The 19,769-nt window shown below is 35.5% G+C and overlaps 1 protein-coding gene across 1 annotated transcript; it reads left to right on the top strand.

The window, feature by feature from the left end:
- The first annotated feature begins 1,177 nt into the window (after positions 1-1,177).
- LOC138693051 (uncharacterized) lies at positions 1,178-12,855 on the top strand. Its single transcript, XM_069816606.1, has 5 exons — positions 1,178-1,320; positions 4,773-4,899; positions 9,904-9,983; positions 11,924-12,062; positions 12,516-12,855. The coding sequence occupies exons 1-5, from the start codon at positions 1,249-1,251 to the stop codon at positions 12,623-12,625; spliced, it is 528 nt and encodes a 175-aa protein (XP_069672707.1). The 5' UTR covers positions 1,178-1,248; the 3' UTR covers positions 12,626-12,855.
- Positions 12,856-19,769: the final 6,914 nt, after the last annotated feature.

Raw genomic sequence — 19,769 nt, forward strand, 5'->3', positions numbered from 1 at the left:
AATGCATATAGAGTGTTAGTTGGGAGACCAGAGGGAAAAAGACCTTTAGGGAGGCCGAGACGTAGATAGGATAATATTAAAATGGATTTGAGGGAGGTGGGGTATGATGATAGAGACTGGATTAATCTTGCACAGGATAGAGACCGCTGGCGGGCCTATGTGAGGGCGGCAATGAACCTTCGGGTTCCTTAAAAGCCATTTGTAAGTAAGTAAGTAAGTATTATCATTAATTTTTGTGTTATGTTTGATAAATTATTTGTAAACCAACTTAAGTTCTCATCTTTAATACCATATTATATCTAATGTATTTACCAATATAATTATGTATTACGATCTACGCAATCAAAAACTTACCCAAATAACAAACTAAGGCCTATTCATTTAACACGAAATTTCGAATTAAATAAATTCAGTAGCAGACAAGGTCCCATAGCTGTAAAGAAAGTAACCTGTACAAAGGAAAAAACACTGAGAAATAAAACCCTAATCTTTCAGACCGGGAGTTGGTAATTCTCCCACGTAAAAACGTTACTACTCATCAACAATCATATTGTAAAGCCTCACGGATGGATATGACTTTGCCGAAACAGGTCAAGGGCTTACACCTTGGTGAAAATGGTGGTGGTGGTGGTGGTGGTGGTGGTGATGGTGGTAGTGGTGGTGGTGGTGGTGATGATGATGATGATGATGATGATGATGAAGATGATGATTCTTGGTTAAATGACTTATAGTTAATAAAAACAAAATGTGTTTAATAGTTTACTAGAAACCGCTGTAAATAAAAGAACGGAGAGACTTACGGACAACCAGAGGGTATGCTGAACGTTATGTTTTTGGTTTAGGGATGCTGAAAACTAGCAGCTCCTCAAAAATAAGAAAACATCATTTTTGCAGTATACCATTACTTTTTAACGAGAAAGTAAAAAAAGTTGAGAGTGATCGTTTACTCAATATTCACAGAAATATATGCACATATGTTTATGAGTTTTATATAGGCCTAACTATCAGTTTGCTTTCATTTAGATAATCCTCTGAGATTATCCTCTTTAATTCTAAGTGCGGGTTTGAAAAAATAATAAAACATTTATAATATGATACCTTTTATTAATAGAGTTCGCTAGTAGTCACAGTAGAATATCACTCTGTATTCACTTGCGGATGGTTTGCTGTGCGTGAATGTGGTGCTTGATCCTACATTGCCCACGGAGAGTTAATTGAAGCTTACATCTAAAATATAGCATTTACATTATGTGGGGACCAGAAGTGCCTCGAGCTTACATATACAACAAATTAGCACAGTCCATCGGTATAATAGATCTTGTAAGTACGAAAGTATAGGTACATATATTTTTTTCTTTCATATTGTAATTTATTTCATATCGTAGAAATTAGCCATCTCGATTTGTGTTTGTCTTCAATTTATAGCGTGTATTTGCTGTCTTAATCGAATGTTTCTTCGTTTAATTTTTATCAGTGAAAAATCAGCATTCTGTTGGGTAAAGTCTGGATGCTGATTGAGGGAGGTGCCAGTTTCAGTATTTCCTATTATATTCATTATATTCATTTACTACTCCCTCTGTTCCAAAATATGGTATAGAAAATGTCATTAATTCTATTCCAAAATATGGTATAGATTTGTTAAAGTTCTCAGTAATATAATGTAACTTTAATACATCTTCTACTGTAGATACATATTTGTTTGATAAATTAACATAAGAAAAACATAAAAATAAGGTACATTTCATTCTGTGTGATGTCAAATTAATAAAAGAAAATAAAAACATTGTTTTGAGATAGACAAATTAACATACAAACTGCAATAAGTTTCAAGCCGTTTTTATACGACTGTTGTGTCTTAGATGTTCTATTCAACATCGACTGGGTTGTTGTTACATTTTCTGCAACAGTAACACCACAGAACGTTCTCATTTGATTTCTGTTCATAAGGAACTATTTAAATATTATAGTTTGATGCACTGCAGAAGATTAGAATCATTCACAACTGCACTGTCTGATAGTCCTTTCACTAAACAGAATACCACACCGCGAAACATTTCGTGCACGCATGCGCAAGAATCAAACTTTTTTTGTTTGTTATTATACTATATTTTGGAACGGAGGGAGTACATCTATTGCCGCTTTCTCTACGTATACTGCCCATAGTACTATTACAAACCTGTCTGTTGTGATATGAAACGCAGTAAGATTTTCTGTCTGGTGTGCAGTCACTTTAATAGAGACGAGTGCACCGGAAGTAGAAAGAATATTTCTCGTAATAATTTTCTTTAACGACAAGTGGATTTACTGTATTTTGCAGATATTAGCGATGTCTGTTTGTGGGGATCGTTTTTCACTGTTTTTTTATCGTAAATATTGCGAGTTAAAAGTTAGGTTATATTAGATGGTGGGATTTCTAAGTGATATTAGGCCAAGGAATGTGATAATTAGGCTCCGTATTCCAGCTACCTATAAACTGGAATGAAGTTGCCTGATTTGAAGCCTATGTGACGTCACAGCGCAGGTACAGGTACGTTTGTATACAAAATAGTTACGCATCCTCTGCCCTCTTCCTATAGAAATTCTAAACCGGGAAGCAATTATACTGAGTCGTCTTATCGATCAATGCTCTTACTAGTCGTATTATTTAAATAACTACGTCTTTGTCGCTGATTGAAGGTTCATTGCAAAGGTAAAATGCCTTAGGCGAGACGTTCAAGCGTGTAATATTACAGGGCATAGTTGAGGATATTTAAACTAATATTTTCACTGTCAATAAACATTACATAAAAATTGTGTAAAATAAACGTAAAATTGACAAAAACAGTGCACTGAAAGACACTGAAATATAAAGTGTGTTGAACGTAATAAAAAAGAACTAGTACCATCAAAATCTAAAAATTATGAAAATATTAACTCGACGTTTAGCATGGATTTGTGTAGCTTACCATGATTAAAGTTATGTTTTATTTAACGACGCTCGCAACTGCAGAGGTTATATCAGCGTCGCCGGATGTGCCGGAATTTTGTCCCGCAGGAGTTATTTTACATGCCAGTAAATCTACTGACACGAGCCTGTTGCATTTAAACACACTTAAATGCCATCGACCTGGCCCGGGATCGAACCCGCAACCTTGGGCATAGAAGGCCAGCGCTATACCAACTCGCCAACCAGGTCGACCTTACCATGATGTTCAGTGCCAACATCCCAATTAATAAATTAATTAGAGAATTTCTAGAAAAGTATATAGAAAATTAGTCGGGTTTCAGTGATGAGAAACATGCAATATCCTAATGAAACACGAAAAAATATCAAACAATAGGAATATCTTGTACTACATCATGCACCAATGATGTCATGTGTTATTGAAAGAATTTCTTGCAATATTAAAATCATTTCAAGTGACATCCGCATATGTTGAAATTCCGTAACTTACGAATGCACGTTATTATTCAATGCAAAGATCACGACGAAAATGAACATCACGACTCAAGCTTGTGTTTACTAGTTTAGCTTCAGAATGTCGGGAGTTTACTGTACTCCACGAACACGCAGCGACGACGTGTTTGTTTATATCCTAATCCGTTGCATTACCTGTAATCGGCGTACTATATACCCAATGTGTCTTTAACTTCAGTCTTTGGGTAGCTGGAATACGAAGCCTAGTGATAATGTTAGAGTGGGCTAGATGAGGGGATAGATAAGCGTTGGAGATAGAAGACTATGATGAAGTTAGTCACAGATGTCTCTACTGTCTCCCCAGATCAGGAAACTTTTGGTACCACTATAGTAAAGAAGTCTCATAATATCATATATTGTACATTAAAGTTCAGTTGCCAGTTAGCTAAGTTGATACGGAAACTCACTAAAAACTGGAAGGTCCCCAGTTCAACCCCGTGTGTTAGCGCTATTTTTCTTGTTGCAAAAGCTTCTAGAACGGCACTGAGATTCCCTCGGACTTCTGTCACATTGAGTACAGAGTTGCCCGGGAGGGAGAATATTTAAGGGAGAATATTTAGTCCTGGCAGCTAGGCGACGCGAAAGAGGGGGAAGTAATAGGAGTAGTGGGGAGAGCTCCGGAGTAGAGATAGGGGCGAGCGGTCGGTAAAGGTACGCAGTGCAGCTTAATTGTACTAGAAACATATTGCTCTACCGCACGCATGACATCCGATCGCTCCGAAGGCAAGCAAGTGACTAACCCAAATATCCATTGGCGTAACTAAATGAACTCGCCTGACCCAAGCGCACGTCCCCGGCGACTGTCAAGACTAAATAATCGTACTGTAGAAGCGAGCTGTCGATTATGCCACGTCATGCCAGTGCCAAGGTCAAGATAACATACGTCTCTCTGTCGTGCACCTTCATGGCGCCTAATGTGGATACCGTTACCATTTACCTATAAAATTTATAGTTTATCTGTTATTGAAATTGGGGAAAATTTTCACGGTCTAATCATGGCATTGTACGGTGTTTGATGGTGAATTTCACGAGGTTTCTCATGGTCTGTCCTCTATGCCTACAACACCATACTATCAATTAAACCCAGAAAAAAACTATTAATATCTTAGCACTTTCAATTGTATTATTTTGTTTCTATTTCCTCATGAATATTGAAAAAAAATGTGCATAATGTTTGTACAGGAAGTAAGATCATATTTCTAACGAGAATGTCATAAAGGTCCAAATATCAATTTTGTTCATACATATTGATTAGATATTTTCAACACTTTTATATCACTTATGATCTATTTTGATTATGTTATTATGTTTGCAGATTTTGTCAGTAGCTATTTTGGTACTGTTAATTGGTGAACTGACACACATCATACCGGGCCGTGGAAGATACGCCGTTCTTATGGCAACAGACGTTGATTTGAGAGACTTGCCTCATCACGAATACAGTATGTATGCAAACTCAACTGCCTACATGTGTTAAATCGTTAATTATAAGACACGACCACGGAATGAAATAACATAATTATATGTACAGTTACCCTTAAAAAGAATGAGACGATTCTTGGTCGTCGGAAGTTAAAGTTCTACAGCGCGGTTCACTCGATATCGACGTAACGATATATAACATGAGAAATAGTACAACAATTGTTACAAGGACCACAACAAGGACAAGGACCAGAATAAGGATCACGAAGAAGACTGCCATTTAAGGCCAGGATTTCACAACATAGCTCGAGTCACAAAATATCATTGCTTCACTGTACCGAATGGCAAATGCCTGCTAAGGGATCTACATTCTGGACTGCTGCTGTCACTGTCTTGTCTCGGTAGCTCATATAGTAGCGTGTTGGTTCCGCTGTATAACCGAAACGTCTCGTGTTCGATCCCGGGTAAAACTTTTTTTTTTATTGAGGTGTAATTAATTTGTTCAGAGTTCCTCGACTGTCTAATTTGTCGAAAAATATGGAATAATTTATGCCCAATTTCTGGGTTTTACAAGTTGGCTGAACCTCGTCAAAAAAAAAAATAAAACTTACTTGGAAGTTAAAAGTATTCTTCCTCAAATAAAAATCATAAGAAACAAAAAGAGACCTGTTAACTTAAAATCTTGTCCACATGCCATCAGCTTCTATTACAGATCTAAGTCGATCCGGCATGGATGTCACGAGATTGTGAAATAAGTTCTGATCCCCGGCGAGATCTTCCCAGGTGTCAACAACTTGATCCCACAATTCGTCTCGATTTCGAGGGCGTCGGTGGGCATAGGGACTATCCTTCTCTTTTTCAATTCCACCCATAAATTTTCGATGACATTCAAATCAGGTGACTTCGGAGGCCAATTAATGATTTCGATCTCGGGTCTCCTTTGAAACCATCTTTGAATGCTTGCAGCATAGTGCACGGGATGGCTATCCTGCTGGAAGAGCAATGTTCCTTCGGGAAAACGTTCTCGGGCGGAGGGAAGGAATATATTTTCCAGAATGTGCTCGTAAGTTCCCGCATTAAACCGGCCATAGATGCTTCTATAACGCCAGGTCCATCGTAAGACATCCACCCCCAACACGATATGCTAAAGCGCCCCGATCTTTCACGTCGGTGCACATAGCGCTGGTCATGTCGGAGACCATCCTCACGATAGACATGGACAGGACCTTCGTAATCACTCGAGATGGTTGTTTCGTCGGAGAAAATTACATTTCTCCGATCGAAATCCACTCGATTGGTAGCGAAGGCAAGACGGTCGACAGCTTGTGCTTCCCCCAATATTTCCATTTGCGCAGTCCTCCGGCTCCTAATGCCGCGCTTCCTCAACCTGCTGAACACAGTCTGTGAAGAGCCGGGAAAGTTAGATACTGCTCTTATTTCGTTAGCAGTCAGAAAGGGGTCCTGTCGAACTGTCTCGAATAAGAGAGCATCCTCTTCCAATGAAGAAATCCGCGGACGCCCAGGAATAGGGCGATTTTCGACCTCCCCTAAATTTTGGTAACGATGAACCCACCTCGCGGTTGTACTTCCAGGAACACCGACCAAACGGCCAGCAGATCTAGCCCCATATCCAGCCTCAACTAGAGCTATAACTCGCTGTCTCATGTCACGTTGGTTCGCCATTACGATGAGAAATGAGGGATGACGATAATACTTTAGTGTAGACAATGACTATTTAACGTGATATAGAATTATTGAAATAAGAGGCATCTTGCATAGTAAGAGTTAATAAATCAACCCTAAATTAAATATCTAAATAACAGGATATAACAGGAAGTCCAACTGTTGCGAAACTAATCAAATTAAATCTAAGCTGAAGTAGCACAGCCATTGATAAATGTTTTGTACACAGAATTAGACTGAATTCCTATTCGACAGAACCTATAATCAATGGCTTGTCTGAACATGATAAACAAATCCGAAGTGTTTCCAATGTCACTGAACAATTTCAAAATATTAATTTAAAAACTAAGAAAGGATCGTAAATGTTGTATCTAATGATTATTTACATTTATGTCTACAAAATGAATCTTGGAAAAACGTATATGATACTGGTACTACTGATATTAAGAGTTAATGTATTGCATTTTTCACTTAATTTCATAATCACTTCAGTGGATGTTCTCCACTCAATGTTGTGAAAAAATTCAAAAGTAAAAACTTGTAGATAACGCAGGGACTTCAAAATCTCATGTATTAAAAAGAAGAATCTATATGTAATGAGTTGCAATGTAATGATCCTCATGTTCTTAAATACTGCAAGGAGTACAGTGTAATTTATCAAAAATTATGAAAGAGGGAAATAGAATATATTTGAATAGAAAAGTATAAAATTCAGATAATGCAATTAAATCTATTCGGAATATTATTAAATTTAAACTTGTAGATATCCTAAGAAAGAAAATATTTTTTCACTAAAACCAATGATTATAAAGCAGAGGATCCCAAATCTATTGCAAATTCTTTTAACGTATTATAGTATATAGTACAGAAATATTATTGACAACTTAAACATTCAAGATTTTGCAAAAGATACTGCAATTGGTTACTTAACAGATGCATTTAATAATTAGTATTAATATATGTAATTAGTCAATAACTGCAACAGTGCTTTTCCATTCAATCATAACATGAATAAAATTGAATGCATACTAAATTAAACACTATTGCAAACACGTAGATAAAATAGTTAAAATTAACTGAAGGTGTGAGAATGAAATAATCTAAAGCCATACTTTTAACAAAAATTGTTTTGTGCGAGTGCATTTCTTACACATATGGGAAAGCTATTAATAAAATATTGTAATAATTACTCAACAAATTACATAGCCTAAGGACACTAAACCTTTGTAAAAGTTTGTCTATTATTATATATATTTTTATAATTTCATTTTAATTGTTAGTTTTTAATATATATGCATTTACATTGTATATGTGTGTGTAAAAATGCATTCATTAGATTAACGTTTATAATAATATAACTTGTAATTATGTATTGTTTGCGATCATTAACGCTTAATCTCAGGACTTTGTAAAACTCTATTTCAACGTTACTTAGCTATTTCAACGATATTTAGACAAAAAAAATCGTTGTATAGACTAAGAATCGAACTCGCACTCTTCTACACAACACGCAGAAGTCTTACCGTCTGAGCTATTGAAACGACATGAAAGCTTTCCTATCTGTATGGAGTGTCGATCTAGTCATGAAGGTCCATTGTCGATTTAACTACACGATTTATGTATATATTTATCTTTCATTTACGTAATATTATCATATTTTTTGCAGTTTTTGAAGTGAATTTCGGAACGATGCTAGTAACAAACCAAATAGTCTGAATTAAAAGTAACTCAATATTCGTTATCTTGTGTATCAGTGCTCTGGTCTCCGATCATGCGCAGTGTCTCACATCTGAGACTTAGGAATATTCAATCGTCTCATCCTTTTTCAGGGAAACTGTACATTAAAATTATGTACAGGGTGAACCGTAAGTAATGTCGTTGATTTTATAGAGTTATTCTTTGAGAGATTTCAAACCTAAAAGTTTGATTTAATTTTGCTCGTTTTCGCCTCCTTTTCGAGAAAAAAAAAATTGTTTTCTAAGAAACATTTCATTGCGTCTTTTTAGGAAAGCCATTGATTTAATTCTCAATATGTTCAGTCAGTTTCAGAGAGCAGTGTATTATAATAATTGATTGAAAGAATTTAAATTTTGTCCTTAAAATATGTAGAAATTTGATCTGAATAAGTGTAACGTTTCGTTCTTCAAATGAATTTCAAAATGTTGCTTTAGTTCGGATGAAATTACTGCACATTTAAAGGACAAAACTGAAATACTTTGAATAATTTATTATCATAATAAACTGCTCTCTTAAATTGACTGAGCGTATTGGGAATTAAATCAATGCCTTTCCCAAAACACACTATGAAATGTTTCTTATAAAACCGTTTTTTTTTCTACATACTTATCTCGAAGTCCCCTGACAAGGCTGCAGGCGCATTTACCCCGTTGCTGATGCACGCCCACTTGCCACTTACACGGCTGTGAGCCAATATCTACACATCTAAAAGTCCACCAGAAAAACAGTTATTATAACGTAGCTTCAAGTCCACCCACGACTGCAAGACCCCACCTACATCAATGCAAATCGAACTATGGTCCGTTCCAGAATTCTGTAGAGTGGCTTGGCTCATATGGGGGCGGAGTCTATTTGTGTCGGAGTGTTTTGCGGGCAGCATCAGCTCGAAGCCGCTAAAGGGTAAGATACTCATGGTAGAGAGTTCAGATAAAATGATCCACTCCCTGCAAGCGATTGGTAGCTTAGTTCAACCAATGCCTTCCCCAGAGCGGTTATTGGCCTTAGCCCTCCCACATACCACTTGCGCAGAGGTGTTGTTTCGTCTTCCTACTCTACACATTCCTGAGACAGAACATACTGTACATAGCTGCAACCCCATACTGATTACGACTATAAGATGTAGTGTACGTACAGGAATACAACAGTAGAGCTATCTGGAAAAATGCTGAAGGTGATAGGTGCATTCAACACAAGCTGGAATAAATGTGACGGAAATTATCAACCTTTCTAGTTGGACCTTTGTATTGTATTGTTCACCGAACTCGCGGAATCTGATACAGTTAGATTTATGCTTGTGTGTACATATTGGTTATATTATTTGTTGCCTTAATGGGATAAAAAAATTGTTATTGTACTAGTACTGTATCATTAGGGCTGAGATGGCAGTTTTATTTCATAATATAAATAAATCATTATTATTACTGATTCAGTGGTTATTTGTTATCGTACACTGCATCCTAATGTATGTTCTCTATTATACTAAGGAAATACAGTACTAACAATATGTATAGACAGTACTTACTTTAATTTCACCTATCATCCCAAAAAATTTGTCCATATTGTTATTCTTCTCCATTTACTAAATTGAAAATTATATTCAACAGGATACGTTATATTGGCCACTTTCCTGTATCTGGTTCTTGAAGCTCTTTCCTATGGAATGTTCATTTTTGCAACAATCGCGGTAAGTTATTTTAAATAACAATCATAGTATGGTCAAGTGTGATGTGTTTGTAATAATTTTATTGATGGTGATGATATTAGCTTCACTAAAATTTTCTCAAATTACAAAATGTGAAGATAGTGTTGCAATACTACAAAAGAAAATATATGACAATATATACGAGGATTGTTTCAAAAGTTCATAGCCTCACATAGAAATTAAACTAGGATTATTCTGAAGTAATCTTTATTTCTCAACCTAATCCTCTGAGATTCAAACACTTGGTTCAATAGAGCTGCAATGCTACTATACCATCCTTATAAACAGATTCCTCGAGGTCTGCAAAGCAGCCTTCTGCTGCTATGATGACCTCTTTCCAGCCAAGTGAACTTTAAGCTTTGGGGGGAGGGAAGAAATCAGAGTATGCGACATCTCGTGAGTAGGGAGAGTACGGCAACAATTCGAACCCTAGTTCATGTAGTTTAGCAACCGCGATTGCAGACGTGTGAGATGGTCTTGATGCAACAACACTTTCTTCTTTGCCATACCCGACCTCCTCCCAAATTTCCCCTTTTATTTGCTGCAGGAGATTTTAATAATATTCTCCGGTTATTGTTCTCCCCTTTGCTAGCCTAGTCAATCATAATAACCCCCTTACAATCCCAGAACACAGACGTCATGACTTCCCCAGCTTTTGCTTTCTTCGGAGGCGGAGAATCACTGTACTTCCATTGTTTCGACTGCTGCTTTATCTCTGTATATAGTAATGGATCCAAGTTTCATCAGTGGTCACAAACCGTCCGAAAAATGGGGTGTATCTTTCTCGAATCGGGCTACACAATCCCTCGATATTCGACATCAGACGTGCTTTTGTTCCAGTGTTAACAAACGTGGAACCCACCTTACGTAGACTTTGGATAGTTCCACTGTACATTTGATTCATCCCCTTGACATCTTCCACCTGCTTTATTTCTTAATCTTTTATAGGTTTCTTCCTTTTTATGTTACGGTATTAATTTAATTTAATTAAATTTAATTTACATAGTATTTGACAAGCAATATTGAAATATTACGACGACATCGAAATTATTTCAAACAACTTAATAGAATGTAATAAATTTAAATACAATACAAACTATTAAATACATTAAACAATATTGAACATATTGAATAATACAATTGAGTTAAATTAATTTACTTTTTATGAGCAACACTTATGTTCGTGGTTTCATTTTACGTTACAGATACGCAGAAAAAGAAGAAATGAAAGCAATAAATGTAAAAAGAAAATAGTGAGGCTATAGATAAACAATGTATGATAAAATAAGTAATTACAATTGAGAGTTTATAACTAATATATAAGTAAATAAAATTAATATTTACGCAATTAACTAGCTCCCTCACCTCCACTTAAGATTCTTACTGTAAGCTACGGCGTACACATACATTTGGTTTTACGTGATAAAGAATAATCTACAATTATTACTTAACCATATCCTAAATTGTCTTAATAATTTATTTAATTTTAAGTTTAAATTTCAGGAAATTGAGAAATGGACTTCTCTTCTCTTACTTCCCCTTTCTTTTTTTGTTCTCTTGTTTTCTATCTCTTTACTTACTAAGCCTTCCCCCTGCTTTCCGTCTCATCCCAACCTTGGTAAATTGATACTAATCGCTATGCTTTTCCTTTTTAACATTTACTCTTGCTATCTTGTTTTTCATCCCCTTCTCTGTTATACTATTTTTCTTTAATCACCTATTCTTCCACTTTTTTATTTCTTCTTTACTTTCTTTCAGGTTTGTATAGATCTTCTTACTTTATTTTTCAAAATTTATGGAAATAACACATTTTTTTACTAATCGTCATTTCATAAATTGCCTCGTTTATTCTAAACAATTTTATTTAAATTTTATTTGTTGATTTGCACCTCCGTTTACTCTTGTATTACGGCGTGTTTCAGAAGAAGAGAGTGTGTATAATTCCATGGACAGTTTGCAAGTTCTTTCGTTTAATTCAGCCTATCGTCGTTAGTTCTTGGTACAAAATAGCTGATTACAATTTGCAATGGACATTTCTCGTCATCTTAGCCGTCAACTTCGGTATGTATGGAAGACTGATTATTACTAAATCTGTTATTGCACTTCTACAGGCTTGCAGAACTGGGCGACAATTACGGCATTGCTTCACTTATCGGAAACGTCACACATACCTTCCTTCTACCCCCGCGTCATTGACTTGGTAGGGGAGGAGATTTGTAATCATTGTCTGTGTTATGTGATTGGGTACGGGGCACAGTGACGTCATTCAACGCGAGTGGACTGTGACGGGGAACCAACTCTTTTCCCATACTTTCCACCCCTCTCTCGCCAGTTCTGTAACCCTGAACATGTAGATCAATATAAATATTTTATCCCTGAAAATATTTACAATCTGTAGGCCTATATCAACTCTTTATTTCTAAATTTTTAATGTTTGTTCTTATAGAAACATTCGAGTTTTAGTGGTGTTTATTTTAAAAATTGTTGTCACAGTACCTTTTTTTCCAATTTCAGTTGTAGTCGGCGCCTCCATATTTATTGTGATGAAAGCCGTTGAGAGCTGGCCGCAGTCTCTGCAATGGTGTTTTCGTCACAGAATGTTCCATGCAGTACAACATGTGTGAGGTTCTCAGGCAAAGAACATCTGATGAATCGTGGATTTTGATGATCGTCTCCAAATGGAAATGGTTCCCACAAATATGGTGGAAAAATATTATATATTAAGAACTGTCGTTATACGATTGTTTAATTTGATGATATTTCTGTTCAATCATGGATTGTAAAATTCATTATACGGTACCAGTTCGTCTTTGGTAAAACCTTGCAATGTTTTCTTCATAGATATAAAAGAATATTTTTCGCATAATGTGAAAAATGTCTTAACATTTATTTACACATTTTTAATATATTGTATAATATTCTAATCTTGTAACAATTATACTATTTTATGTTGTATTAAAATATATGTTGTGTTGTGTGATTGCAATTTAAATCTGTGAAGTATTCATTTTAATTTTGATTTTTCGTTGGTTTCTCTGCAGTAGGCATGGGCATAAGGGAGGGGAGGTATAGATGATCGCGTTCACTCCTTTCACAATATTTCGGACGTAGTTGCTGTGTTTACATCAACAGTAAAACACATGAACTAGGCTTCGCTTAGAGATGTAAGAAACAAAACTGGAATGCTATTACATTAAACATTTCAAATCAATTCAAATACGTAATATAGACATCCATTTATGGTTACTATGGCTTAGCACTTATTATAAATAATCACTTATAAGCTCTAGATCGCCTGTACTATTTCGTGAGGACGAGTCTGTCTATATTAGGATGAATACTGTTACTACATAAACGTAAAACACTTACGAATTGATAGGCTGTAAGCGTAATGTTTTTCATCATGTTCATTTTAGAAAACGTATAATGTTCGCAGATATATGTGAATTCAAAGATTGCCAACATCTTAGCTGCGAAATGACATAAGTTATTGCACTTATCATTAGGTAATGTCGTCGGTTTACAAGCAAAACACATTAAGATAAAAATATTACTTCTCAGAAATAATGTACATAATATATGTGTATAAACTTAGAATGGGAAAAATTAAATACACATAAAGAAAAACAACTTACTGAAAATAATATTCTGAAGATTCAGTTTTGTTACGATCTTTCAAAATGCCTTTTTCTCAGAGGTAATATTTTTGACTTCATGTGTTTTGCTTGTAAGCCGACGATATTTACTGCATTTTGAAATAAAAAATCAACAAAGTACTGTTTTAAATTGTATAGGTCATTCGTTATTTCGTGAAACCAAATACATTCGTGCGCCGTAACTCATAGTAAGAACAGTATGGTGGGGGTGAGCGAGCTACCTTGCAAGTAGAAGCATAGTGATAGGGGAAATTTCTCAGTCCACTTTTCCTTCCCCTCACGCCCAGGTAGGTAATGTATGGCCTACAACCTAATTGCAAATCCCCTGACATGGTGTCATCAGAGATCAAATAGGCGATTTAGGCATATATGTGATGTATACAGATTATGAAATAATTGCTACAAATACAGATTCCTGAGGCATACCAACAGCAATACTTCCAGTTCTTGAGTTTTAATATCAAATTACTTGCACCAGGTGGCTCGGGTTCGAATCCCGGTCGGGGAAAGTTACCTGGTTGAGGTTTATTTCGGGGTTTTCCCTTAACCCAATATGAGCAAATGCTGGGTAACTATCGGTGTTGGGCCCCGGACTCATTTCACCGGGATTATCACATTCATTTGATTCAGAATCTAAATAACCTGGGATGTTGATACAGCGTCGTAAAATAACTTACTAAAAATTAGTTTCTAAATAAGATTCCTATTGGGCAATGATCTCCTACTGAAACTAGAGTGGCTCCTTTGATGTCCCATGATGAGCCAATGAAGAAGTTTATAGCATAAAGAATGCGAGATTCTCATCTGCAAGAGATTATGCAGTAAGACTCCCTGCCACACTTTATCGAAGGTTTCTTGTAGGCCTACATACATGGAACGGTAAAATTACTGGGCATTCTTTTTGTTTAATCCTACTGGGATATTTTCGGAAACTTTTATAGTCCCATCGCTCTTATTTCCGGCAGTCAAACATGTTGCAAATCCGCTACATTTAAAGTGTGCGTCTTGTGATTCGCTGCTGATGACGTTATGCACTTCCTAAGGGCTCGATAAATACTTACTATAATCGCCCGCCATTTTAGCTCTTTCGTTGGCGTTCGTAGAAAGCATACAAGGCGTTTTTTTGCCGCCCAATTATTTGTTCAATTACAGTGCGTTTGATTTATTATCATAGAAGCTACGACATGATAATGTTAAATCGTGCGGCAAATAGATTCATCCTCTGGTAGCTCGGCAACGAAAGAACAAAAATGGTGAACGATACTATCTACCTAGACTTTATAGAGTCTTCACTTCCTAAGGCGTAAGCAAAGAGGAGGAGTCACGCCGTAAATAAAAGCGACGCGACTATAGTAATTGAATTGTTCTGAACCTAAATTATAGTAAATGTATGCTGATTATCTGGTTGGAATTTTCGAGATTTTCCCCAAACATTAGGCGGATGCCGGGTAATCTATCGCGAATCCTCGGCCTCATTTCTCCAAATACTATCTCACCATCACTAATTCCATCGACGATACATAACCCTGTAGTTAATACAGCGTCGTTAAATAAACAAGTAAAAAGGTCATTATGGAGAAACATTTATGAACTTTGGCAGTAATCTACCAACAGTTGGTACAATTATACTTCTATTTTTCTACTAGTTACGAATTCAAATAATAGATGCCGGAATTTCTTGTACAACTGATGGACTATACTAAAATTCTTTCTGCGCAAGTACAGGATATAATATCTTCCATCAGCGTGCAAGTGAAATTTACAAGAATAAAATCTCGAAGATTATAGATAAATATATTCGTTTTTAGAATCTACTATGTGTAGAAACGAAATGACTTTTCTTTTTCAAGTTATATGTGCTGCCATGTGAAGAGCCGTCTCGGAAGCAGGTCACTGCTGTACGTTTGTCATCAGTTTTTGACTAAATTACAGACCTGTCAACTTTCCTGCACAGCAATTAGCTCATGACTTCTTTTCTCCCGCATTGATACAGTGATTTCCGACATTTACAGGTGATTACAAAACTATTTAATAGGTCTAATTTATTATTATTATTATTATTATTATTATTATTATTATTATTATTATTATTATTATTAGCTAACTTTGAAGATGGCTTCCAAATATCGCTACATAATTTAGATTAAGGGAAGGCATAGGTGAAATTACTAAATCTTACAGAGTTCATTTTTTTTCTCAAAGACCAAGGACACTAGAATAAAATTATGTGACACGTACACTTATTAAAATGAAATAAATGGCAGGAAATTTTTCAACGTGATTTTCTTTAATTTTCGACGTATGGAACCATTTATATATTAATTAATTAATTAATTAATTAATAATAATAGTCTTGGGTTTTGAGAAAAAAAATCAAAACTGTAAGATTTAGTAATTTCACCTATGCCTTCCCTTAAATAACCAAAAGTTATGATGCAGAAATTTCATATGATAAAACCGAAGTGTTTACATTTAAAGGTAAAGATCCTATACGCAGTCAAATATGTCACAATAACAAATTATTAGGAAAAGTGAACAACTTTACCTACCTTGGATATTCGTTATAATTTACACGTGATTTTATCATACAAAATAAAATAATCAAATCCATAAAAACGTTATGTATAATAAATTCAGTTTTTAAACCATGATTAGTTTAGAGGAATACACGAATCAAAATTTATAAAACTCTTGCCCGATCAGTTTTATCTTATAGATGCGAGGCTCGGACCATGAAAGCACCTGTCTCCTCAAGAATAACCGCTGCCGAGATGAAGTTCATGAGACGTACTGCAGGAGTAACAAAATGGTACCTCAAAAGAAATTGTGATATCCTGAAAGAACTAACATCCGTACTGATATTGCAATTTGTAAACATTCGAAGGAAAACCCGTGAAAATCATCTCAGAAGGATGGCTAGAACACACATCCAGAAATAAATCCTGCAATTTGCTCCTCGTTAAAGAAGATTCGTTGGTCGCCCGGCTAAGAGATGGACTTATGCGAGACAGTGACAAACCACCTGTACATGTTTTGGATGATGATGGTGACTATTATTATTATTATTATTATTATTATTATTATTATTATTATTATTATTATTATTATTTGCTAAATTGGTATTTGCCGAATGTCATCTCTCACAGGTTGGCAGGTCTGATGTTACATGCGCCCTTCGATTGTCAAGAACGTTTAGTTCAGTATTTCGCCAATACGGCAGAACGCTTGGTCACTCTAATTCCGTTGCTTCGTTGGCATTACCGAGAAATATAAACAAAACAAGTCGAGTTTGCATTCAACTGTAGTGTGTTCTGTAATTCCAGGATTGGTCGCTTTTCCTCCCAGTTTGGAGTGTTTACTGCAGTGAAGAATATATAAAATATCTGAAATATGAGAAGAGCCTTGAACATCATATGCGCACCAGATTTTCCTCGAGATTACGCGTACAATCTGTTAGCAAGGTTCGTTGGAATAGTAGATCTTGTAAGTATGAATTAACGATCTTTTTTTTTTTCATATTATTGCAGATAATACACACACACACACACACATACATATATATATATATATATATATATATATATATATATATATATATATATGAATTATTACTGACGATTATAATTACTTTTTTTCTGTAGTTCATTGTCTGCATTTACTAGTTGAATGTAGTTCTTAAATATTACATTAACCTGTCCTTAATAGTAATTAATATTAACGTGTTTGTTTACATAAATATTACATAAAGATATTGCAGGCTTTATAATTTCATGAAACTTTTTGTTTTAAGTGTATAATTTTACACTTATTTGATTGGTTTTAGTTTCTAACAAGGTTCTGATTTTTTTTTTTTTAATTTCTTGTATACTTTTAAATATTGTGAATCAACAATTTGACTGAGGTAAATAGTTGTTAAAATCGCATATCCCTCCTAATTCACTGTAAATTTTAAGACTAGTGTAATCATGTTATTGAAATGATACTTTTGTATTTTTGTATTTAATATGGCATTACTATAAAATAGATATGAAATAATGACTTTCTCCAATCTACGTTTACTCCATTTTACAAGGTGATACACACTATGTACTATCATAGTATCCTTTTCAAATACTAATATTTATTTAGAGACTACCTAGGTGAATGATAGCAGAATGAGACACTGATGTGCTCATTTAAAACTATTCCATTTTTTATTCAGCCATATTGAATCTGAAATTGACTGTGTTTAAGTCTTGTTCTCCTCTTGGATTAAACCGCCGTGCGTAAAGAAACGACTGAGGCGGAGCTTGTTAATAATAATAATAATAATAATAATAATAATAATAATAATAATAATAAGTTAATAATAATAATAATAATAATAATGCTTGTAAAAACGTCCGCCGAGTTATCTCTGTGGTAGCATATCTGCCTCCAGACTAGCCGGCCCGAGTTCGATTCCCGGCGGGGATCAGAAATTTTAATGTAAAATTTCTACCTCGGGACTAGGAGAGTTGGCGGCGCACAACTTCTAATCACTAGATTGTGCCTGGATTAAATCCCAAATCTCTCTGCAGTGCATAATGAAGAGAAGGCATATGTCACTGTTGATACGGATTCGTCCGTCGGAAGGGGACTTTAAGCCTTGCGGCTCCCTTGGTGCTATTCGACACGAGTAGGCTATGTGCCGGCAGCGGGTTTTCCCTTCTCCCTTCATCATCATCATCACTCATTCCAGACACTACACTTACACGCTTACACATACACTCACCCTAGTACACAACATAATTCTCCACAGATACACATCATGTACAGTGTGGCCCGCCGAATTGGTGTACAATTAGAAAAATGGGTCACAATCCTGCCATCTATCCGCAATATGCGGAACCCGAATCACGTAAAGTGAAGTAGGTAGGCATTGGATACATGCATAACATAACATAACATAACTTAACATACCATACATAATTGTAAAAACGTAGATTGACCTAAAAGTACCTGATTGTTCTCTGATAATGGTTTCAAGGTTTAATTTGCATTATCTTTGCAATAACGTTACTTAAAATTTTAAGCACTTTAGTACAGAAGTCTTCACAGTACCCAATACCTCTTGATGCCCAGAATTATATAGGACCTTTGTTTCCAATGAAAAGAAAATCGAGTGAGCCATTCTAAAAGTTCAGGCAAAGTAGAGTTTTATATAAAATCACACCCTTCCACTTCGAATCTGATCACTTTATCAACTGAGACAACACATTTTTGCTTCATAGAGATGAATACAGCAAACCGTATTTTTATTCTCTGGTAACTAAAGTAAAATAAAAACTCCACAACTTTTCAGATTTTAGTAGTTCCAAATATTGTAAAATGTTTATGATAGATATTAAAACATTAGGTTTAGTACTGTCAAAGCAGGAGTAAAGAGTATAGGGTTTGTGAATAATAAAAATAATATTTATAATAACAGTGATATTTAAACAATTTCGTCTGCCTGGTTGGCGCAGTTTATATAGCGCTGGCCTTCTATGACCGAGGTTGCGGGTTCGATCCCGGGCCAGGTCGATGGCGTTTAAGTGTGCTTAAATTCGACAGGCTCATGTTAGTGAATTTACTGGTATGTAAAAGAACTCCTGCGGGACAAAATTCCGGCACACCGGCGAAGCTAATATAACCTCGGCAGTTGCGAGCGTCGTTAAATAAAACATAACATTTAAACAATTTATTAACAAGTCGTACAAATAGAGATGTCTGTCTTTCAATTTATATTTGAAGTATTATGTAGTTACGGAAATTGTGTTGCTGTGTAATAGCGAATTTTATAATGGATAGCGAATGGATTTTGTGCTCGTTAGTGTGTTTTATTTTCTGCGTAGTGACTATTGGAGAGTGGATTGTAATGTTCGTGAGTGCTGTGTTATCTTGTCTTTAATTTGATGTTGAGGCTTGTCGTCTTTTCCATGTCGAATATACAGAGTGTCTCTAAATTAGACCGACAAAATTAGGGAGCAGATAGATAACCTTCGTGGAAGCATATTTTGTTAAGGAACCCATGGGCTGCGACGCTTCGTTTCATTGCAAGAAGGCGGGGACGGATAATCACTATTTTCAGTCCAAGACGGGTGCGTCATTA

This window comes from Periplaneta americana, chromosome 17 (assembly GCF_040183065.1).
Source record: "Periplaneta americana isolate PAMFEO1 chromosome 17, P.americana_PAMFEO1_priV1, whole genome shotgun sequence".
NCBI classification, from domain to species: domain Eukaryota; kingdom Metazoa; phylum Arthropoda; class Insecta; order Blattodea; family Blattidae; genus Periplaneta; species Periplaneta americana.